At 44.6% G+C, this 23,964-nt stretch overlaps 2 protein-coding genes across 11 annotated transcripts in view; one reads left to right on the top strand and one right to left on the bottom strand.

Moving 5' to 3' along the window:
- Positions 1–16,082, top strand: part of rad51b (RAD51 paralog B) — an 85,975-nt gene extending 69,893 nt beyond the window's left edge. For 4 of the 10 annotated variants that reach the window (XM_090243182.1, XM_036985279.2, XM_090243184.1 and 1 more), the window contains 2 exons: positions 9,687–9,777; positions 15,417–15,848. In XM_090243182.1, coding sequence (XP_090099308.1) covers positions 9,687–9,777; positions 15,417–15,729 — 404 coding nt within the window. In that variant the 3' untranslated portion in view covers positions 15,730–15,848. Of the gene's footprint in view, positions 1–9,686; positions 11,180–15,416 lie in introns of those variants that run through there. The other 6 variants (XM_036985280.2, XM_036985281.2, XR_016497739.1 and 3 more) reach the window with 4 other exon arrangements.
- On the bottom strand, positions 2,455–8,215 carry zfp36l1b (ZFP36 like 1 zinc finger CCCH-type b). The gene is made up of 2 exons (XM_036985285.2): positions 7,905–8,215; positions 2,455–5,464 (listed from the first exon to the last, which is right to left on the bottom strand). The coding sequence occupies exons 1-2, from the start codon at positions 7,953–7,955 to the stop codon at positions 4,406–4,408; spliced, it is 1,110 nt and encodes a 369-aa protein (XP_036841180.1). The 5' UTR covers positions 7,956–8,215; the 3' UTR covers positions 2,455–4,405.
- Positions 16,083–23,964: the final 7,882 nt, after the last annotated feature.

The following is a 23,964-nucleotide window of genomic DNA, read 5'->3' on the forward strand; positions in this document are numbered from 1 at the left end:
CAGGTTGAGAGCTTCAAATTCCTTGGTGTCCACATCAACAACAAAGTAGAATGGTCCAAAATCAAATCAAATGTATTTATATAGCCCTTCGTACATCAGCTGATGTCTCAGTGCTGTACAGAAACCCAGCCTAAAACCCCAAACAGCAAGCAATGCAGGTGTAGAGGACACACCAAGCCTATTCCCCCTCAGGAAACTAAAAAGATTTGGCATGGGTCCTGAGATCCTCAAAAGGTTCTACAGCTGCCTGGTACGGCAATTGCTCGGCCTCTGACGGCAAGGCAGTTCAGAGGGTAGTGCGTACAGCCCAATACATCACTGGGCCAAAGCTGCCTGCCATCCAGGATCTCTACACCAGGCGGTGTCAGAGGAAGCCCCTAAAAATTGTCAAAGACCCCAGCCATAGACTGTTCTCTCTACTACCGCATGGCAAGCGGGACCGGAGTGCCAAGGCTAGGACAAAAAGGCTTCGCAACAGTTTTTACCCCCAAGCCATAAGACTTCTGAACAGGTAACCAATGGTTACCCAGACTATTTACATTGTGTGCCTCCCCAACCCCTCTTTTAAGCTGCTGCTACTCTCTGTTTATCTTATATGCATAGTCACTTTAACCATACATTTATGTACATACTACCTCAATTGGCCCGACCAACCAGTGCTCCCGCACATTGGCTAACTGGGCTATCTGCACTGTGTCCCACCACCCACTAACCTCTCCGTTTACACTACTGCTACTCTCTGTTCCACATATTTGCATAGTCACTTTAACCATACCTACATGTACATACTACCTCAATAAGCCTGACTAACAGGTGTCTGTATATAGCCTTGCTACTCTTATTTTCAAATGTTTTTTTTTTTTCTTCTTTACTTACCCATACCTTTTATTTTCACACTATTGGTTCGAGCCTGTAAGTAAGCATTACCCGTTGTATTTGGCGCACGTAACAAATAAACTTTGATTTGATCTGTGGCATTGTGTTGTGACAAAACTGCACATTATCAAGTTGCCTTTTGTCCCCCTGCAGAAGGTGAACCTGTGTAATGATCATGCTGTTCAATCAGCTCCTTGATATGCCACACCTGACACGTGGATGGATTATCTTGGCAAAGGAGAAATGCTCACTAACAGGGATGTAAACAATTTGAACATTTCTGGAGTCTTATTTCAGCGCATGACACATGGGACCAACACTTTACATGCGTTTATATTGGTTGAATGTATATATATATATATATATATATATATATATACATACACAGGAACATTTTGACTGCACTGGACCATTAAAGGCACAGTGATCCTCCTGCAGAAGTCTGTTCAAAGGAATCAGAAATCACTGATGTGCTAAGGATTCGCAGCACTTGAGTATTTTACTCCTTGTACCCCAGGCAACACCTACCCACTTGTTGAAACAAGTACACTTCTCTCTAGTAAAAAGTGTCACACCTTGGGTGTTTCAGTCATTAGCAGGTAGTGGTTTGGTTTCTAGGCTACATTCAAAAGGGTTAAGGCAGCCGAGAGAGTACTAAACCAACAAGGTCGTAGCAGGCGCATGAGGTAAGAAGTGAAACAAGAGATGTTTTTGCTTAGCATACTACAATGAAAACCTGAGTACCATTCCATGCAGCCCCACTGTTTTGCTTTAAGTTTGAATTGACTTAGACTAATGGAGCAGCCGGGTTCCTAACTTGTCTCTGTGAGGAAATTGGAGATAAGTCCAGGCCTCAGGGGAACCAGCCCTGGCTCTGCCTAGTGTGGAATAACAAATGAACTGAACCTGCAATTCATCAGCTGTAACAGGCCTAACTGAGGGACTGGGAGAAATCTTGTCCAAAACACATGGGAGAGTCAACACTGTAAAAGCTAAAGTCTCCTACCTTACAGTAACCATGGTGAAAGGCTGATCTAGGGCCTCAAGACGAGAAGTAGCAACACTGAAAGTTGTGGCTGCTGTTCCTCAGTTTCTTTAAATCACAGTAGAGCAGCACACCAACCCTCAACAATAGTTTCAGAGAGAGAGAAAGCACAGAAGTTGGATTTCCTGTCTTGGAAATGTTTTCCTGGAAAACTGTTTAAGTAATTTTTTGGTCTGACTATTTGTGTGTGTGTGTGTGTGTGTGTGTAGCTTTTCAATGGGAACTTTCAAACAAAGTTCCCCAGTTTGCTGGTGTAGAGACTGTAGCAAGATAAGTCAAAGATGTGGTAGGATAACAAGCAGGGCTGTTTGCTCAAGATTTCAATAGCACCGCTTCACCCATATGAACTCTATGGTTCCCCTTCAATGCCCAGCCCAAACAGAGCCAGCTTCTAGTACATGGGCTGCTTTCTCCACTGATAAATATTCTCTCACCCTAATCATGTGATGGTTGCTGTATATGTCATTACATAAACAGTGATAATACAACAAAAATGTAGCCAACCTCAGCCTTGTCAATCAGGAAGACAGATGTTCAATAGAAATATGGGTTTTATTAGTTAAGTTTAAACTGCAATCTGTCATTAAAAAAAAAAAATACATGAGAACAAATAAACTACTGTAGTGAACAGCAACAGCTGCTATAAAGAATACATTCAACTGTTGCTTTTCATGTCATGTGTCAATCCTGTTAACCTTTATACTTAACTACAAGTTCGGGCTTAAATCTGCTGTGTTATAAAACATGCGATAAAGGCACAACACTTGGGGATACCTGGAATGTATTCGATAGGCACTTATGGGAACGAGTGGTCCAACAACACATCAACTAAAAGTGCTAGTAAATGTATGCATGGTATTGCGGAATAGGTGAGCGTCCATAACTAATTAAAATAAGAGCTTTCTATTTGTCGTTTACAGCATAACTGCTGGTTATATAGGCTAAGTGACTTCTTAAATACTAAAATGTATATTTTTTTCCCAGTCAAAGGGACAGTGAATTAACAGGAAGAGGACTGTTACTCAACTTCGTCTACATTCTAGAGGGCCTTCGAGGGCTGCTGCAGACCACAACTGGAAGAGAAATTAAGACATCAAAATAGAGAACCTGAAAACCACAATCCAATATCAGGGAAGAGGAAAAACAATAAATATAAACGCAAAAACATTTGCATTTTTGTATTTAAATTAAGATTCACTTTCAAAATAAATCAAAGTGTAGTTACAAAACAAAAAATGTCATTGCAGTATAATATATTACCTGTAAAAAAAAAGAAAAAAAAAAAGTCTTCACAATCTTACGATTAATACGGAAGATCATAATTTAACATAAAAGAAAATATATTCTATCGTTTCATTATCCAGATAAATACAAAATAAAAAAAAATGCTTTAAGATCAGCAATAAATACATTTTGATAAGTTAAATAAGCAGTGACAAGCAAACCTTCCGTTTGAAGGTTTTACAAAACAATATAGTTGAACAAGGTGGAATCGATGGGAGAGCATGGCGCTCATGTGATTTGACAGCGGTGACTGAGGTGTCATCTCAGTCAGCTATTGAGCCGAGTGGGGGCTAGGAGAAGGGGGGGGACAGGCCAAGCTTACATATGAATGTTTAACGACCAGTTTACATTGATGAACAGTCCTACTCCTTCCACACAACTAAAGAAACCAAACAGACCAGTAGACATTTACTAAGGATTCTTAGTAGCGCCAAAAGAAAATGAAAAACTCTTCCAGCCCTGATTCTAAAAAAATGTTTTTTTTTTTAAACACCTGTGTTTGTCTAGTCCTCATAATAATATACTTTTTTTTATATAAAAAAAAAAAAAAAGCTGAAAAATATTTTTTGCAATCATTAGGACGTGGAAAAAGTAACAATTGTAGTCCCGCACATTGATCGGACAACACCAAGGCACTTCATTTAATCTGGTCGTCCAATCATTTTTTTTTATGGTTTAACTTGAAGAGAAATGTGACCCTTTTTAAAAAATGGAGCACAAATTTGTCACAAGTCCTCTTGAGATGTAAAAGTATGGGATGTTTGAAGATAGCTGTGGCACAGGCAGCAATGGCAAAGTGAAGATATGCAGCACCGCTACACACAAAACGACAGGGAAATCCTGCCTTGGGACATACTGAAACTTCCCACAGACCTTATCCATCCCCTCTGATTTCTACTGTTCACCGTTATTGTAGCACTTCACCCAGGGCCAACTTGCTACTCACGATTCTTGAGTGACCACTTGGCTGAATGATTGTTTGGGTAAAACAAAAACACCTCGATTGGCTAATTGGAGGCATCTGAGATGGGGTGGGTGGGGGGGGGGGGGTAGCTGAGTTTTCTGATTGGACTACACAGAATCATGTCCACTTCTGGGTTGTAAACAAGGCCAGGAGACGAGGGGGACAGGACCGTGGGGAGACAGGCACTCACTTTCTCACTCCATGCATCCATCCCAGGCACCGGGGGTGTAGGCTCTCTAATCATCAGAGATGGAGAGCCTGCTGAAGATGGGCAGGCGGCGCGAGGCATCCAGGCTGGGGGATTCGGAACCGCTCTGACTGCCCAGGCTGCTCTGGTAGCCCTCCTGGTCGGAGAGAGAGTCCGGGGGGCTGGGGGGACACTCCGACATGGGCCGGAAGAAGCAGGGGGTATTGGGGGAGTGCGGCGCCGGGGCCAGCAGGTTGGGCTCCAAGACAGGGGGCCCCCCTACTAGGCTCGGGCCAAACAGATTGACCAACTCCTGGCTGGAGTAGGTGAAGGGGTTGCTGGGCCACTCGCCCAGGTCCTCTGTGGAGAAAATGGGTGGCGGGGTGACCGAGGTGGGGCTGTCTTGTAGACCGCCCTGGCTGGGGAAACCGGCGAAGCTGAAGCTGTGCTGGAGGCGGGGGCGCTCCATCTTGTTGAAAGTGGAGAACGGTGGCGGCGGGCCGCGGCGTTCCTCTGCGTTGTGGATGAAGTGGCAGCGCGGGCCGTAGGGGCAGAAGCCGATGGTGTGGAAGGTGCGGCACAGCTCCGTCTTGTACTTTGGGTGGCGGCTCAGGCTACGCAGCTCGTGCATGCCGTGGGCAAACTGGCACTTGTCGCCGTACTTGCAAGTGCCGTTCTCCTCAAAGGGCCGGCACAGCTCCGTCTTGTAGCGGCTGGAGTTGACCTGCTGCTGCTGCTGGCCCTGCCCGCCGCCAAGGCACTGAAGCTGGCTGCCCGGCTTGAGGCGATCCCCTGTCTCGGAGAAGGAGCGGTCCCGAAAGCGGTTCTCCTTGTTGTTACTGCCACCACCAATCAGGAGCGAGGAGGGGTCAGCCTTGAGACTGTTGATGAACTGATTCTGGTTGAATTTGGTGTTGGGGAGGGTGACAGAGTGGCGGCGCTGGAACAGCCCACTGCCCCCTGCAGAGGGGGCCCCCACTACCTTCCTGTCCAGCAGGGAACCAGTGGGGGGGCAAGAGGGAGGGTTGTTGGCACCAGTGCAGACTGGGACAGATGTGGAGTGGGGCCCACCGAAAGTATTGTTGTTGTAGTTAAACATCTTATTGTTCTGCAAAGAAAAGAACAGTCATACTTAATAAAAGTGTCAATCAGTACTGAAAAAATAAAATACCCCTTCAATTCTCCCAAAAAGTTTGGAGCTAGCCGTGTTAGGTTACAGTCCAGACCCATTACAAAAGCAGAGCCAGGATCTTAATGACATACTTACTAGTTCAACAGCACTATAGAAAGACTGGTCTCCAAAGTCACAAGTTAAAGAGAATTGTGCAATCCGTTTACTCTAACAAGCTGTCAATCAAATAAAAAGCACTGCCAAACAATTATGGCCATAGGATGTTGGCGCAACAGTGATAGTACAGACCGCAAACCCTCAGGCTGCTGCACAGATGCTATAGGGGCTCTAGTCTAAAGCACCCAGATAGATTGAGATCCCCCCCAACACTTTAAATGGTTAAATGAGTGACAATGTCATTGTTGCAACAGTTTGAGTAGGAAACATACTATCATCTTAAATTGACATGTTGAATTATTTTGACATATTAAATGATTTTATATTGTGCCAATTTCCCCTAATGTGGACAGTTTGTTTTACTACCTTAAACAAGCTTGCAATTTCACCCAATTAAATTAAGTAGAATTATACATCCTTTTTTACCTCAGATTAGTAGGTGTTATACCGGCGTATTTGGAAATAGCCACGGGATGGTTTTTCAATACTGTTGAAACACATACACATCTATTTGTATCTACTTAAGTAAATACCTGTAGTCAACGTGTGCAATACCTTGAGATTGAAGATTTTGTTCATTTCACAGGTCACAATATAAAGTTAACAGGTCCCCAGTCTCTTGAGTCACTCACTCACTGTTGTGCAGCCAGGTGATCTAGTTACCGTGTAGAATTCAAACCAAAATCGTTACAAGCTAGATATCTCGTAACTTAAGTTACTGCCTAAAATGTGCTAAATGCTCTGCAGTTCAGCATTTGGTTAGCTAATTTTGTAGCTAGTTAGTCATCTTGCTAAGTGGTTAGCTTCTTCTAATGTCAAGTCAATCAACATCAGACATTCCAAAAGTTCTCATCTAACCAACCATGTATAGGTTATTCCATGATTCGGTGTGGCCATTGAAGTGTTAATTTAAACAGCACTACACTCCAAAACGTTGATTTCTATTGATTTCAGCATAATATCGATGGAAGTGATTAACAACAAGTGATGTACACATTATTTCCAGATTACGAGTGGCTTTTTGAGCTGTGTTAGTTTTAACAGGACGTGAAACCTCATCATCTCCCCCCCCCCCCCCCCCCCCACTAGCTAATTGATTTTAAACATGACAATCGATATGAGTATTGACAAGTGTTGGGTTTCTTTTGTTTTGGTGACGTCTATCAAAAATGCAACATTCAGGTTGTCCTCTAACCAGTGATAAGGTCCTCGTTTTTTAAAAAAGACGACATGTAATATTATTACTATGGTTTCACATGTGTAGATAAACATAGTACTTTCTGTTTCACCTTTTCTGCATACTGGTTATTGATTTGGACATAAAACAAAATAAACTATTGACATTGGGCTATTTATCAAAATGTGTTTTTTGAAGCAGCGACAGCATTTCAATTTAAATTAAGAATATAAACATGACCTTTCATCATGAATTTCCAATGGTATTGTACTTCAAATCAGGTAATGCTGAATATGTCCAAAAACGTGCTGTGATTTATTTTGATGAGAAGAATCAGCAAAACTGGTATGCCCTGCCTAGAGATAGGCACCAATGCCTTTTACATAGTTCGACATCTTAGATAATACAATAGATTCAAAACGATAACCAGTAAACCTCGGGTAATCTAATTCAAAAGCCATTAGCTATAGAGATACACAGTAGTCAAATGCTGACATGTAACCTTTGTAGACAATATTTTTGGTACTTAGGCACAACTGTTTACAATTCGTACTGTGTGTGTGAGATTTCCATAACGTTATCCGTGCGAGACAGCACAGCTTGCACACAAAAGCGCGTAAATTGTTGCAAGACAACTAGTAGCAGCTAGGGTTGAATCCGCCTGTTGCTCATTTTCAACCAAAATAGCTGGCATGCCATGCGATGTGAACTCAGATAGCTACGTATTGCATGTTCAAAGATTCATTTTTGCGATCACTTAGTTAATAAATAACCATAAACTAACATTTAAAATAAATGATACATTCGCGACGCTAACTACTCAAGAACATGTGACAGAAGCAGCGATAACTTATTTTGCCTGGTAAGCTAGCTAATTATTAAAGTACTGAATTGTTAGCGGCCAGTTAACACTTTATACTTTGTCATCAGTTTGTCACTTACGATCCAAAACGTGTAAAGAACACTCGCTAACGTTTGCTGAACCCCGGAAAAAAAGTTAAATGAACTAGGCGAAGCTAACCAAGATAGCTAGCTAGCAATTAGCTAGCCCTCAGCTAGAAGCAAGCAATACACATTCATTACCTTGTTCATTTCGTTGTAGTCGAAGAAAGGAGAAGCGATACTTGCAGTCATTTTTGCTGAGTGGATACTGTAAAGTAAATATAAAATAATTTATCTAAAGCACAGGGCTGGTGGTAAGTCCAGATTGAAGTGTTCTTTCTGCCCTGCAGAGAGCCCCCTCTGTCCTGCAACAGTTGTGCGCAGTTCCCTTTTAAAAGCTCTATGCATGGTTATGTCTGCTGGGAGGGGCCTGAGTGTGATTGACACAAGTAACTGTCTGCCCTCACCACTTATTTCTTGCTTGTCAGAGCAGCCCTTTTTCAAACTTTTTTGGGCCCAGGGACCAGCAAGGCATGGCCTTATTCCTCTGGGGACCGCTTTGGTAAAACATTATGGAAACTCGCTTTTTCTTTATAAAAATGAATGAATTATGTATTTACTTGGTTTCCTCTTTGTTTGTCTGTCTATATTTTTGCCTGCATGTGTCTGTCTGTGTTGTAGTCATGGACAGCGTCGCTCTCTGTGCTTTCTTCATGGGCGGTCTTCAGGGGCTCTGTTTATGGGCTGTGTTCTGGGGCTGTCTGTTTATAAATGACAAGACCGTACAGAAATAACTGAGTTGTAATACACAATCGTATTACCTGTGCTGTCAATAAAAACAATGTAACAACTGAATCTTTATAAACAAATACATCTTTCCTTCTATCGATATATACCAACAAAAAAACATTGAATAGTACAAGATTTTTGACTCACCTAATCATTGAGACGGGTGTGTCTGTCTCCTGGAAACCAACAGTTCAAACCTTGGGGAAAGGAGAGGGACACTCAAGGTGTTTTTAACAGCCAGTCTGCTGCGATATTTATATATTTTTGCAGCAAGAGAGAAGAAGCTGGTCTCACATAAGTAGGTAGAATAAAAGGGGATTAACGTCTTCACTGCCATCTCGCTGAGTTTCGGGTAGACTAAAAATGAGGGGATCAACAAGGGTTCTTCTAAGATCCTCAAAGTTCTTCAAAGAACCTTAGGATTCTTGGCACTGAAAATTGCCCCCAATAGGTTATTCCAAGAACCCCACAGGAGGTGGGATTAATTGAAAAACCTCCTTAGTTGGTGGGGGTTCTGCAAGAACCTAACTACTCAACTGAAACATGTGGATTTGAAAGGACAGTAGGTCTGGCACTTAAATTAAATGCAGTGGGGCTAAAAAGTATTTAGTCAGCCACCAATTGTGCAAGTTCTCCCGCTTAAAAAGATGAGAGAGGCCTGTAATTTCCATCATAGGTACACTTCAACTATGACAGACAAAATGAGGGGGGAAAAAATCCTGAAAATCACATTGTAGGATTTTTAATGAATTTATTTGCAAATTATGGTTGAAAAGCCTTTTAAAAAATTATTATGTTACATCCCTACATGCCAGTCCCTTTCAGACGATCCTCCTATCACTGTTGGTCCTCCTCAGTGACCTTACGTACGGCTGAGGATTTGAACTTTCCTCTTGAGAATTAGTGTAGAGTAAGAAGAGCAGTCGTATAGCTCATCACAATACTTCACCTCTTCGGGCATGTAGTACCCTAGACTGTCCTGATCATCTAGTTGAGCATTCCAGATAACTCCTCCATCCCAGCAGAAATCCCGATCTACATAGCAGGATAGTAAATGTGCAGATAGACCGAAGCCCAGTCCATTTTACCGTTACTATAGTCAAGTCTGTGAGTTATGGTATTTTAGTATAGATGTTATCATTTTAGCAATCAACGTAGCTAGCTAGTAAAAGTAACTTTTTTTTTGTCTTTCAGATGTGCGGACCAGAAACCCAGTGACAACACTCGGGTCTGTAGCTGTCATTTCCCGGCGGGAAAGAGAAATGATCAACCACACCCTCAGCAAGTATGCTGGATGTGATGTACTCTCTCACTCTGAGGGAAAGACATCATTTAATCGTCACAGATATAAATTCCCACTGTGCCCATGATAGAATACAATGTGAATTGTTTTGACCTACTGAATGAAACTGAGATGCACTCAGACCAGCCTTTGTGGTTGAACTTACATTACTTTAGTTGGATGCTTTGAGCAAAACTTGTATGGAATATAACCTATTCTGGGAGCCTAGTGTGTGTGTGTATGAACTATGTGGAATATTTTTGGACCATTGTCTTCCCTGAAAACGGGTACTGACAAGAGGAGCAATATGAATCTGTCAGATGTCGTCACGCCAGATGGGGATGGTGATGGAAGCTTTGGTGGTACACACAACGAAGAAGCAGATGTCCCTTCCAGTGATGTGGAGCTGATCTTAGACCTGGTGCCAGTAAGGATGGTCTTCAGAGGCTTTAAGACCCTCCGTCCATGAAATAGAAATTCTTCGACTTTACTGCCTCGTCAATGGTAAGGTACCTTGCACCATAGGGACACTTGAAATCCAACACTGCTGTGTTGTCCACCAGACCATCCTGCGAGGCCTACGGGATCCAAGACCCCGTGACCCAAATCCCTGACTCCTGCACATCCGTCTATGTGGTCATTTGCCGTGATGCCTCACTGGATGGTCTGGTGCCCTTCTCTTCATTATCTGTGCCCCACTTTACAGACAACACCTCATCCAACGACTGATCTAAGGACCCTTTTTAGCAACGAAGCAGTAACTCGCTTGGCCCTAACCACTGTTCCATAATTGCTGGCCGTCAACCTCCCTTTCCTCTTGGTGTGCCAGTTGGGGTTGGTGCTCTGTCCAACTGTTATCTGCCCTATAGCCTCCTGCTTCTCCACCGACAGCATCATGCCAGCCAGGATGCCTCCATGCCTCAGGTGCCCTTGTTTTTTTTAAACTATGTCCGGTACAGACAATGATGACAGAGAGGGTAGAGGTTGTTGTGGCTCAGGTACAAGGAGACATGATATTCCACTGAACCTGCCCCGGAGACGGTTCCTTAGCCACTGAAGATCCTCCTCTGTGGGCTCTCGGAACAGAGGGTTGTAGTCTTCAGCCTAGTGCAGGTCCTTCACTAACTGACTGCACCTGGTTGGGCATGGTTGGCTTCCTCCACTTGCACTCCACATCCGTACGGCCGATATTGGGAACTGCCAAAATTGGCTGCATGGCTACACTGATGAGCTTCACGGAGGCATTCCCATGTGGTAGAGAGAATCCCCTGGTCACCAATAGAGGCCTGCCAAGAGGAAGGATGTTAAGTGCCACATGACTTTCCATGCATGACTTTGAACACCTTGAAATGCATTCGTTGTAAGAAATGCGCTGTATAAATAAAGTTGGATTTGGTTGATGACATTACAGCTGTAGAATATTTAATCAACTGTAATTTTCACATGAGGACAAGTGCAGTTTTTTTCTTTGAATTTGTTTATTGATAACTTGGGATTTTACCACTTGACATATCAATCATATAGTGGGAAGGATCCTATAAATCAAGACTGTGTGACTGCATGTACCACTCAAAAAATATAAATACTGTGCCTTTGAAGATTTGTCTCTGGTCATGAAACAGTACAGGCTGGATGTCAAAACAAAGTCAATTCTGAATGTCAATAGATTTTTAGATTAATTCTCATCAATAATACCATTCAAGAGCTGAGTTATCACTCATCAAAGTCTGGTATCCGGGGTAATCTGGTTAATGATTATATAATTGATTAAGTGGCTCTTTTCTTATAGAATGTTGACAGCTATATAGAACAAATTGTATTGCTAAGATGCTCAAACTTAACAGCTACATTCACTGACACAGGATAAACTTTATCCCTCATGCTGGCCCTGACCAAACTGGTAAGATTCCCTTCACTTCACTATTCCCTTCACTATAGCTACACTTCTCCACATGGCCAGACTTAGTGGTCTTCTCCTCTTTTAGTGCTCTTATGCTCATCCTTGAAAAATGCCATAAGGTCTGAAATAGACAGACACCTTCACCTCTCCCGAGTCACTATGGGAATTGCAGCGATGGTACAAGACTGACTTGGGGGAAAAAATAAAAATAAACAAAGAGAAAATAGAAAAGAGGTTTATAATCAGATATCTTTTGTATCTCGATTGTAAAACCTCTTCTCTTTTTAGTGGTAGATATGGCTAGCTACTAAACAGCAAGCTACAATGTTTACAACCATCCACCTAAAGCTAGGTTTACCAGCAAATGTTAGCGTATGACTGGAGTTGGCTAGCTAGAGTTGGCTAGCCTGGAGCCTGCTAACTTGTTATGCACCACACCTTGTATCCAGTGGTGGAAAAACTACCAAATTGTCATACTTGAGTAAAATTAAAGACACCTTCATAAAAAATGACTCAAGTGAAAATCACCCAGTAAAATACTACTTGAGTAAAAGTCTAAAAGTATATGTTTTATAATCAACTTAAGTATCAAAATTAAATGTAATTGCTAAAATGTACTTAAGTATTAGAGGTTAAAGTATAAATCATTTCAAATTCATTATATTAAATAAAGCAGATGTTTTTTATTTTTTATTTACGGATGGCCAGGGACACACTCCAAAACTGACACATCATTTACAAACTAAGCATTTGTGTTTAGTGAGTCCGCCAGATCAGAGGCAGTAGGGATGACCAGGCATGTTCTCTTGATAAGTGCAGAAATTTGACCATTTTTCTGTCCTGCTAAGCATTCAAAATGTAGAAAGTACTTTCGGTGTTTATTTTGGAATGTAGTAGAGTAGAAGTACATTTAAAAAAAATAGAAATAGTAAAGTAAAGTACAGATACCCCAAAGAACGACTTAAGTAGTACTTTTACTTAAGTACTTTACACCACTGCTCGTTAGCAAACAAGTATAACATCAGCAACTGTAAATAATTTCACTAGCTAGCTATGGAACACAATTGACGAGGGTTGACATCAGTTATGATTATGAACTTGGATGCATTTCAATCTCACAGAATTATAGGCATGACGCAAGAAAGGATTCCAAACAGATTTAAATATCAAGTATTGTATATCTAGCAAGCTAGCTAGCTAAGTTACCTAGCAAACAATGAGGAGAAATAATAATGTAACAATTTACAGTTGTATATCTCTAAAAATGAAGCTGGTTTACTATAAAGAATATTTGCCTAAGCATGCCTGATAGACATGGCTGTAGGTAGATACTGTCTGCATACCTACCTACAGTATGCTCATTTGTACGGTCTTGTCACTGTTCAATTGTTGAGGGTTATGCCATATTTCTTTCTATTTGTAACGAGTGCGCTGAGAGTCGGCAAGCAAGTTCAGGGAGTGAGTGTTTAAATAGTGACAAGTGAGAGCCATAACGAGCAGCCTGGTGACTTAGAGGCCAGAGAGGGAGCACACGAACAAGAACCACGAACAGACATGACACTGGAACAGAAACAATAACGCCTGGGGAATGAACCTAAGGGAGTGACATACAGTGCCTTGCAAAAGTATTCGGCCCCCTTGAACTTTGCGACCTTTTGCCACATTTCAGGCTTCAAACATAAAGATATAAAACTGTATTTTTTTGTGAAGAATCAACAACAAGTGGGACACAATCATGAAGTGGAATGACATTTATTGGATATTTCAAACTTTTTTTAAAAATCAAAAACTGACAAATTGGGCTTGCAAAATTATTCAGCCCCCTTAAGTTAATACTTTGTAGCGCCACCTTTTGCTGCGATTACAGCTGTAAGTCGCTTGGGGTATGTCTCTATCAGTTTTGCACATCGAGAGACTGACATTTTTTCCCATTCCTCCTTGCAAAATAGCTCGAGCTCAGTGAGGTTGGATGGAGAGCATTTGTGAACAGCAGTTTTCAGTTCTTTCCACAGATTCTCGATTGGATTCAGGTCTGGACTTTGACTTGGCCATTCTAACACCTGGATATGTTTATTTTTGAACCATTCCATTGTAGATTTTGCTTTATGTTTTGGATCATTGTCTTGTTGGAAGACAAATCTCCGTCCCAGTCTCAGGTCTTTTGCAGACTCCATCAGGTTTTCTTCCAGAATGGTCCTGTATTTGGCTCCATCCATCTTCCCATCAATTTTAACCATCTTCCCTGTCCCTGCTGAAGAAAAGCAGGCCCAAACCATGATGCTGCCACCACCATGTTTGACAGTGGGCATGGTGTGTTCAGGGTGATGAGCTGTGTTGCTTTTACACCAAACATAATGTTTTGCATTGTTGCCAAAAAGTTACATTTTGGTTTCATCTGACCAGAGCACCTTCTTCCACATGTTTGGTGTGTCTCCCAGGTGGCTTGTGGCAAACTTTAAACAACACTTTTTACGGATATCTTTAAGAAATGGCTTTCTTCTTGCCACTCTTCCATAAAGGCCAGATTTGTGCAATATACGACTGATTGTTGTCCTATGGACAGAGTCTCCCACCTCAGCTGTAGATCTCTGCAGTTCATCCAGAGTGATCATGGGCCTCTTGGCTGCATCTCTGATCAGTCTTCTTGTATGAGCTGAAAGTTTAGAGGGACGGCCAGGTCTTGGTAGATTTGCAGTGGTCTGATACTCCTTCCATTTCAATATAATCGCTTGCACAGTGCTCCTTGGGATGTTTAAAGCTTGGGAAATCTTTTTGTATCCAAATCCGGCTTTAAACTTCTTCACAACAGTATCTCGGACCTGCCTGGTGTGTTCCTTGTTCTTCATGATGCTCTCTGCACTTTTAACGGACCTCTGAGACTATCACAGTGCAGGTGCATTTATACGGAGACTTGATTACACACAGGTGGATTGTATTTATCATCATTAGTCATTTAGGTCAACATTGAATAATTCAGAGATCCTCACTGAACTTCTGGAGAGAGTTTGCTGCACTGAAAGTAAAGGGGCTGAATAATTTAGCACGCCCAATTTTTCAGTTTTTGATTTGTTAAAAAAGTTTGAAATATCCAATAAATGTCGTTCCACTTCATGATTGTGTCCCACTTGTTGTTGATTCTTCACAAAAAAATACAGTTTTATATCTTTATGTTTGAAGCCTGAAATGTGGCAAAAGGTCGCAAAGTTCAAGGGGTCCGAATACTTTCGCAAGGCACTGTATATAGGGAAGGTAATCAGGGAAGTGATGGAGTCCAGGTGAGTCTGATGACTCACAGGTGCGCGCATCAATGGTGACAGGTGTGAGCCATAACGAGCAGCCTGGTGACCTAGAGGCCGGAGAGGGAGCACACGTGACACTATTAGGCTAGATATTGTTGTAAATGTAATCTCTTTGCCTGTCACATCTGCTCCTGCACCGCCCTCTACTTCTCATCCTGTGTCTCCTTGACCTGCCTCCACTCCCCAGTACCCACTCCCTCTCTCTCTGTGTGTGTGATTGTGTGGGCGGAGACAGTTGTGCTGGAGTCAGAGCAGATCACCACCAGCTGCAACCTGTTCCATAATCAAGACCTCTACAAATACTCAGCCCTGCCACTTTCACGCTGCCATATTGTAATCTCTGTTCAGTCAGTCTAAGGTTCTAGCCGTTTGTTACTATTCAGATCCTGTTATCCTGTTGTGCCTGTTTTTCTTGCCTGACACTGTTTTCCTCTCCGCTACAGTTCTTCCCGGTCTACCTCTGGTCCCTGTCTCATCATCTTGCTACTCTGTCCTGGATTCCCCACTCTACTACTCCCTTCGATTCCCCTCCGGACCTGCTTACCCTGTCTCAACCCCCTCGCTCCAGCCTCAGCCTCCGCACCTGGTTTCCAGCAAGTCGCCCAAGCTTCCCCTAACCTGCACTCCATCTCCCCCCTGTGTTTCAATGAATACCTTGTTTACTTCATCCCAGTCTCCTCGTCTGAGTCTGCTCTTGGGTTCCCCTGTTCCACTCCGCGTAACAGTGCCTGTGCAGATGTATGCATGTTCAACTAGTTTACCCTAATGTTCATGTTACACTGGCACAGATCAACTGTTGTTCAAACTGTAGAATAGAGTATAATTGATTTCGTTTTTTGTCTTTAAGGCAATATCATGTGGTGCCTGGGCTTCTTCCTGCATTAGATTCTAGATACAGAAACAGAATTCCTTTGCCTGTGTGTCATTGTAGCAGGACTGTATCCCATGAAATGTATCCCACTCAAGCAGATTACTCATGAGAAGCTGAATGGCAGCACTACCATAACACTCCTCCCACAGTTTTAGAAGTATTCCCTGAACTTACTGTGTTTTTTTCGAATGACATTATTTTACACATTATTTTATTAGTTTCATTATGACCTCTCCCATCATCTGCTGATCACCAGTTATCGTAGTTAAAGATTCTTACACCAGATTTAACCAAAGATTTTTGGTATCCATTACCTGGATTTACAAGATAGGTACTGTTTGGTGTAGCACAGAGAATTTTCAACCAACCTTACTGATGCCGTCTTTGTCTTAATTCAGGGAAACAGGAGTCTCATAAAATGTCTGTGTCCAGTTGCAGGGGGTCAGTTTGAATTGCTCCGTTATTAAAACAAAAATGGTTTTGCTCCATAAGTAATCCAACAATATGTGCGCCTCCATCATGTGTATTTCGAGTTTTCTCACTCATTGATCGAGACTAAGTCTCTGCCATCATGACACGAAGCACTTTGAGGAGGACACCCACATGTCTCAATCAATGAGAGAAGACATGAAATAGACAAGATGTCTGCAAAAATCTTTCGGTAAATAACATTACCTCATGTAACCAGGGGTGAAAGTAAGGTGGTATGCTAAAACGTCAGCCTATCACAATTAATACAACATACCATTATTTATGTTATGGTGAGTGAATGAGGACCCAAAAGCGAACTAACTTAAACAGAGCTTCTTTAATAACCAAACATAGGTAGGCTCAGATAGACCGGCAGATTCCGACAGGACAGGACAAGGTTACAGCAAACATGACGATAGTCTGGCTCAGGCATGAAACACAACAAACAAGAATCCGACAAGGACAGGAACAGAAACAGAGAGAGATATAGGGACCTAATCAGAGGGAAAAAGGGAACAGGTGGGAAACGGGGTGAATGGGTAGTTAGAGGAGACAAGGAACAGCTGGGGGAAAGCGGGGGAGAAAAGGTAACCTAACAACGACCAGCAGAGGGAGACAGGGTGAAGGGAAAGGACAGAGACAAGACACAACATGACAGTACATGACAGTACCCCCCCACTCACCGAGCGCCTCCTGGCGCACTCGAGGAGGAAACCTGGCGGCAACGGAGGAAATCCTCGATCAGCGCACGGTCCAGCACGTCCCGAGAGGGAACCCAACTCCTCTCCTCAGGACCGTACCCCTCCCAATCTACGAGGTACTGGTGACCACGGCCCCGAGGACGCATGTCCAAAATTCTACGGACCCTGTAGATGGGTGCGCCCTCGACAAGGATGGGGAGGGGGGGGGGAAGACGAGCGGGGGCGCGAAGGACGGGCTTGATGCAGGAGACATGGAAGACCGGGTGGACGCGACGAAGGTATCGCGGAAGAAGAAGTCGAACTGCGACAGGATTAATGACCCGAGAAATACGGAACGGACCAATGAACCGCGGGGTCAACTTGCGAGAAGCCGTCTTAAGGGGAAGGTTCTGAGTGGAGAGCCAAACTTTCTGACCGCGACAATATCTAGGACTCTTAGTTCTACGCTTATTAGCAGCCCTCACAGTCTGCGTCCTATAACGGCAAAGTGCAGACCTGACCCTCTTCCAGGTGCGCTCGCAACGTTGGACAAAAGCCTGAGCGGAGGGGACGCTGGACTCGGCGAACTGAGATGAGAACAGCGGAGGCTGGTACCCGAGGCTACTCTGAAAAGGAGATAGCCCGGTCGCAGACGAAGGAAGCGAGTTGTGGGCGTATTCTGCCCAGGGGAGCTGTTCTGACCAAGACGCAGGGTTACGAAAAGAAAGACTGCGTAAGATGCGACCAATAGTCTGATTGGCCCGTTCTGCTTGACCGTTAGACTGGGGGTGAAAGCCGGAAGAGAGACTGACGGAAGCCCCAATCAAACGGCAAAACTCCCTCCAAAATTGAGACGTGAATTGCGGACCTCTGTCCGAAACGACGTCTGACGGAAGGCCATGAATTCTGAAAACATTCTCGATGATGATTTGTGCCGTCTCTTTAGCAGAAGGAAGCTTAGCAAGGGGAATGAAATGAGCCGCCTTAGAGAACCTATCGACAACCGTAAGAATAACAGTCTTCCCCGCTGACGAAGGCAGTCCGGTGACAAAATCTAAGGCGATGTGAGACCACGGTCGAGAGGGAATAGGAAGCGGCCTGAGACGGCCGGCAGGAGGAGAGTTACCGGACTTAGTCTGCGCGCAGACCGAACAAGCAGCCACGAAACGACGCGTGTCATGCTCCCGGGTGGGCCACCAAAAACGCTGGCGAATGGAAGCAAGCGTACCCCGAACGCCAGGGTGGCCGGCTAACTTGGCAGAGTGAGCCCACTGAAGAACGGCCAGACGAGTAGGAACGGGAACGAAAAGAAGGTTCCTAGGACAAGCGCGCGGCGACGGAGTGTGAGTGAGCGCTTGTTTTACCTGCCTCTCAATTCCCCAGACAGTCAACCCGACAACACGCCCCTCAGGGAGAATCCCCTCGGGGTCAGTGGAGGCTACTGAAGAACTGAAGAGACGAGACAAAGCATCAGGCTTGGTGTTCTTAGAGCCCGGACGATAAGAAATCACGAACTCGAAACGAGCGAAAAACAGCGCCCAACGCGCCTGACGCGCATTAAGTCGTTTGGCAGAACGGATGTACTCAAGGTTCCTATGGTCAGTCCAAACGACAAAAGGAACGGTCGCCCCCTCCAACCACTGTCGCCATTCGCCTAGGGCTAACCGGATGGCGAGCAGTTCGCGGTTACCCACATCATAGTTACGTTCCGACGGCGACAGGCGATGAGAAAAATACGCGCATGGGTGGACCTTGTCGTCAGAGAGGGAGCGCTGAGAAAGGATGGCTCCCACGCCCACCTCTGACGCGTCAACCTCGACAACGAACTGTCTAGAGACGTCAGGTGTAACAAGGATAGGAGCGGATGTAAAACGATTCTTGAGGAGATCAAAAGCTCTCTGGGCGGAAACGGACCACTTAAAGCACGTCTTGACAGAAGTAAGGGCTGTGAGAGGAGCTGCCACCTGACCGAAATTACGGATGAAACGACGATAGAAGTTCGCGAAGCCGAGAAAGCGCTGCAGCTCGACGCGTGACTTAGGGACGGGCCAATCAATGACAGCTTGGACCTTAGCGGGATCCATCTTAATGCCTTCAGCGGAAATAACAGAACCGAGAAATGTGACGGAGGAGGCATGAAAAGTGCACTTCTCAGCCTTCACAAAAAGACAATTCTCTAAAAGGCGCTGGAGGACACGTCGAACGTGCTGAACATGAATCTGGAGTGACGGTGAAAAAATCAGGATATCGTCAAGGTAAACGAAAACAAAGATGTTCAGCATGTCTCTCAGGACATCATTGACTAATGCCTGAAAGACAGCTGGAGCGTTAGCGAGGCCGAAAGGAAGAACCCGGTATTCAAAGTGCCCTAACGGAGTGTTAAACGCCGTCTTCCACTCGTCCCCCTCCCTGATGCGCACGAGATGGTAAGCGTTACGAAGGTCCAACTTAGTGAAAAACCTGGCTCCCTGCAGGATCTCGAAGGCTGAAGACATAAGAGGAAGCGGATAACGATTCTTCACTGTTATGTCATTCAGCCCTCGATAATCTATGCAGGGGCGCAGAGACCCGTCCTTCTTCTTGACAAAAAAAAACCCCGCTCCGGCGGGAGAGGAGGAGGGGACTATGGTACCGGCGTCAAGAGCTACAGACAAATAATCTTCGAGAGCCTTACGTTCGGGAGCCGACAGAGAGTATAGTTTACCCCGGGGGGGGTGGTTCCCGGAAGGAGATCAATACTACAATCATACGACCGGTGTGGAGGAAGAGAGGTGGCCCTGGACCGACTGAACACCGTGCGCAGATCGTGATATTCCTCCGGCACCCCTGTCAAATCACCAGGCTCCTCCTGTGAAGAAGAGACAGAGGAAACAGGAGGGATAGCAGACATTAAACATTTCACATGACAAGAGACGTTCCAGGAGAGGATAGAATTACTAGACCAATTAATGGAAGGATTATGACAAACTAGCCAGGGATGGCCCAAAACAACAGGTGTAAAAGGTGAACGAAAAATTAAAAAAGAAATGGTTTCACTATGATTACCAGAAACAGTGAGGGTTAAAGGTAGCGTCTCACGCTGAATCCTGGGGAGAGGACTACCATCCAGAGCGAACAAGGCCGTGGGCTCCTTTAACTGTCTGAGAGGAATGTCATGTTCCCGAGCCCAGGTCTCGTCCATAAAACAGCCCTCCGCCCCAGAGTCTATTAAGGCACTGCAGGAAGCTGACGAACCGGTCCAGCGTAGATGGACCGACAAGGTAGTGCAGGATCTTGAAGGAGAGACAGGAGTAGTAGCGCTCACCAGTAGCCCTCCGCTTACTGACGAGCTCTGGCCTTTTACTGGACATGAAGTGACAAAATGACCAGCGGAACCGCAATAGAGACAGAGGCGGTTGGTGATTCTCCGTTCCCTCTCCTTAGTCGAGATGCGGATACCTCCCAGCTGCATGGGCTCAGCACCCGAGCCGGCAGAGGAAGATGGTAGTGATGCGGAGAGGGAGGCGACGGAGAGCGCGAGCTCCTTTCCACGAGCTCGGTGACGAAGATCAACCCGTCGCTCAATGCGAATAGCGAGTTCAATCAAGGAATCCACGCTGGAAGGAACCTCCCGGGAGAGAATCTCATCCTTTACCTCTGCGCGGAAACCCTCCAGAAGACGAGCGAGCAAGGCCGGCTCGTTCCAGCCACTGGAGACAGCAAGAGTGCGAAACTCAATAGAGTAGTCTGTTATGGATCGATTGCCTTGACATAGGGAAGACAGGGCCCTGGAAGCCTCCTCCCCAAAAACAGATCGATCAAAAACCCGTATCATCTCCTCCTTAAAGTCTTGATACTGGTTAGTACACTCAGCCCTTGCCTCCCAGATTGCCGTGCCCCACTCACGAGCCCGTCCAATAAGGAGAGATATGACGTAGGCGACACGAGCAGTGCTCCTGGAGTAAGTGTTGGGCTGGAGAGAAAACACAATATCACACTGGGTGAGGAACGAGCGGCATTCAGTGGGCTCCCCAGAGTAACACGGCGGGTTATTGATTCTGGGCTCCGGAGATTCGAAAGCCCTGGAAGTGGCCGGTGGATTGAGGCGGAGATGGTGAACCTGTTCTGTGAGGTTGGAGACTTGGGTGGCCAGGGTCTCAACGGCATGTCGAGCAGCAGACACTTCCTGCTCGTGTCTGCCTAGCATCGCTCCCTGGATCCCGACGGCTGAGTGGAGAGGATCCGAAGTCGCTGGGTCCATTCTTGGTCGGATTCTTCTGTTATGGTGAGTGAATGAGGACCCAAAAGCGAACTAACTTAAACAGAGCTTCTTTAATAACCAAACATAGGTAGGCTCAGATAGACCGGCAGATTCCGACAGGACAGGACAAGGTTACAGCAAACATGACGATAGTCTGGCTCAGGCATGAAACACAACAAACAAGAATCCGACAAGGACAGGAACAGAAACAGAGAGAGATATAGGGACCTAATCAGAGGGAAAAAGGGAACAGGTGGGAAACGGGGTGAATGGGTAGTTAGAGGAGACAAGGAACAGCTGGGGGAAAGCGGGGGAGAAAAGGTAACCTAACAACGACCAGCAGAGGGAGACAGGGTGAAGGGAAAGGACAGAGACAAGACACAACATGACAGTACATGACAATTTAACATTACTGTATGTCAGCTGCATGAAAAATGTGCGAATTGACTGGAAACTGGGTGGTATACGCTCCAAATTGGGTTGTGGTTTGAGGAGCACACTTACATTTTATCAAGGCGGAAAAAAAATTTAATTAGAAAATTAAAATCCAAATTATTTCGCAGTGCTTGCTGCAAATACCAAATAGATGAGTGTTGAGTTGCGACTGTCAGTGAAAAGCAGAGACCCAGCCAGGCATATCGCAATATTTAAAAATACAATCACGAAAAACTGTTTGGAAAGCAAATGGCTATTGCTGTAAGAGTTGACATGAAAAGACTCGTAAAAGACTCGAAAATAATTAGTAATTTAATTCAGCCAAGAGTAGCCTATCTTGTTGGCACCAGGGGAGAACATCGGCCGTATCGCCGGTGAGTGTGCATATTCACTGTCTTTATCATTGGGTCGGTGCCACTTTTGTTTGTTTGTGGGCAATAATTTCCTCCTCCAGGTTAGATGGATGTCATATTGTATTTGTGTCACCCCTTTTCGTAGGACCATTATATGGATCAGACAACATTGTTTTTAATGATCTGTTTGTCAGTGTCAGCAGCGTAGGCTACCCTGTAATATTTGTAGTATTAAAAAAAGGATAATCCGTACAGTTGGGTGTCCCATACCGGAAACAAATGTAATCTACTTTCACCCCTGGGTGTAACAATATGTAACTACTGTTCTCTGCACTTGTCTGTCTACACCTGAGACACACTCGGACACACTGAACTGTACTACACTGTTCATAAAATAACGTGTATGTTAGTTTTACCACATAGCATTGTTGTTGAATACCCAGTTCTCTTGAGTTAGCATTAAATAGTGTACCCACTCCTGTATTTTAGATCTTGACAAATAAACAAACATTCTTTGGGTATCTGAATGTCTAGCATCTGTTTGATGCCACAGAGTGCTGTAAAGCTTATATACGTATATTCTGTGAATCCATAAGGGCAGACAAATATAGAACATTGATAGAAAATATGCATATTTTTTGAATGATGGTTCTACATCAGGCCTCTCCAACCCTGTTCCTGGCGAGCTTCCGTCCTGTAGGTTTTCACTCCAACCCTGTTCCCGGAGAGCTACCGTCCTGTAGGTTTTCACTCCAACCCTGTTCCTGGTGAGATACCGTCCTGTAGGTTTTCACTCCAACCCTGTTCCTGGCGAGCTACCGTCCTTTAGGTTTTCACTCCAACCCTGTTCCTGGAGAGCTACCCTCCTGTAGGTTTTCACTCCAACCCTAATCTAGCACACCTGATTCTAATAATTAGCTGTTCGATAAGCTGAACCAGGTTTGTTACACCTGGGGTTGGAGCGAAAACCTACAGGACGTAGTTCTCCATGAACACAGTTGAAGACCCCTGTTCTTCATGGTATTATGCTGAGCCACACTAGCTGTGTTTACACAAGCAGCCCAATTCTAATATTTTTCCCACTAATTGGTCTTAAGCACATCAGATCTTTTTCAGAAGTGATCTGATTGGTCAAAAGACCAATTAGTGAAAAAAATATCAGAATTGGCTGCCTGTGTGAATGCATCCATAGTCCTTTATCTGGCTTCGGTACACTGGCAATGGTGGGCTGAGGATGCTGAGACTCTTTGTACTTAAAGTGGTGTAGAGCTTCTTAACCACCAACTGTTTGTTCCTCTTGCAGAAGATTTGCTGGTACTGCACGTCTCCTGGAAAGACATGATTGTGGTCTTAGCATTTTCTACTTTTTGTGGAAGGGACATAGGGCAACACGCCTTTGTTGTTAAAGGTATCAACTGAATGGGACCAGCTAGTGTAGGGTTTAGGGACAATGAGGGGACAATGGGGGCTGCTTTTGAGAGGAATGATCAGTCAACAAAGTGAATGGGCTGGGGGGAGGGGGGGCTAAAGAAGGTGTTAAAAGTCCTAGGAAGGCAGTTCTTACACAGTATGAATGGTTGTGTATGGGAGATTGATGAGTAATGGCACCTCAATTGCTTTCATACACAACGATATATTTACTATCTAAGCACAACTCTGCATGACCAAAGTACTGTCGGTAAACCTCCCCCAGCCAATTGACTTTGACAGATCATCCTCTCTCAAAGAGTGCGGTGTATAAAGTCAGGAAATCTGCTGTCTCAGCCACTAACCTGTCACCGAGGGAGTACTCCAAGGCTCAAGCCTAGGCCCCACACTCTTCTCAATTTACATCAACAACATAGCTTAGGCAGTAGGAAGCTCTCTCACCCATTTATATGCAGATGATACAGTTTTATACTCCTCAGCTGGCCCCTCCCTGGATGTTGTGCTAAATGCTCT

Source organism: Oncorhynchus mykiss, chromosome 8, assembly GCF_057628025.1.
Source record: "Oncorhynchus mykiss isolate SJ-2025 chromosome 8, ASM5762802v1, whole genome shotgun sequence".
NCBI classification, from domain to species: domain Eukaryota; kingdom Metazoa; phylum Chordata; class Actinopteri; order Salmoniformes; family Salmonidae; genus Oncorhynchus; species Oncorhynchus mykiss.

What these genes read in the sequence shown, in the direction of transcription:
- zfp36l1b (XM_036985285.2), bottom strand. Translation starts at nt 7,955, where the DNA reads ATGACTGCAAGTATCGCTTCTCCTTTCTTCGACTACAACGAAATGAAC. An exon ending in ACTACAACGAAATGAACAAG is followed by an intron (nt 5,465 to 7,904) that starts GTAATGAATGTG and finishes TTTTCTTTGCAG; the next exon opens with AACAATAAGATGTTTAACTA.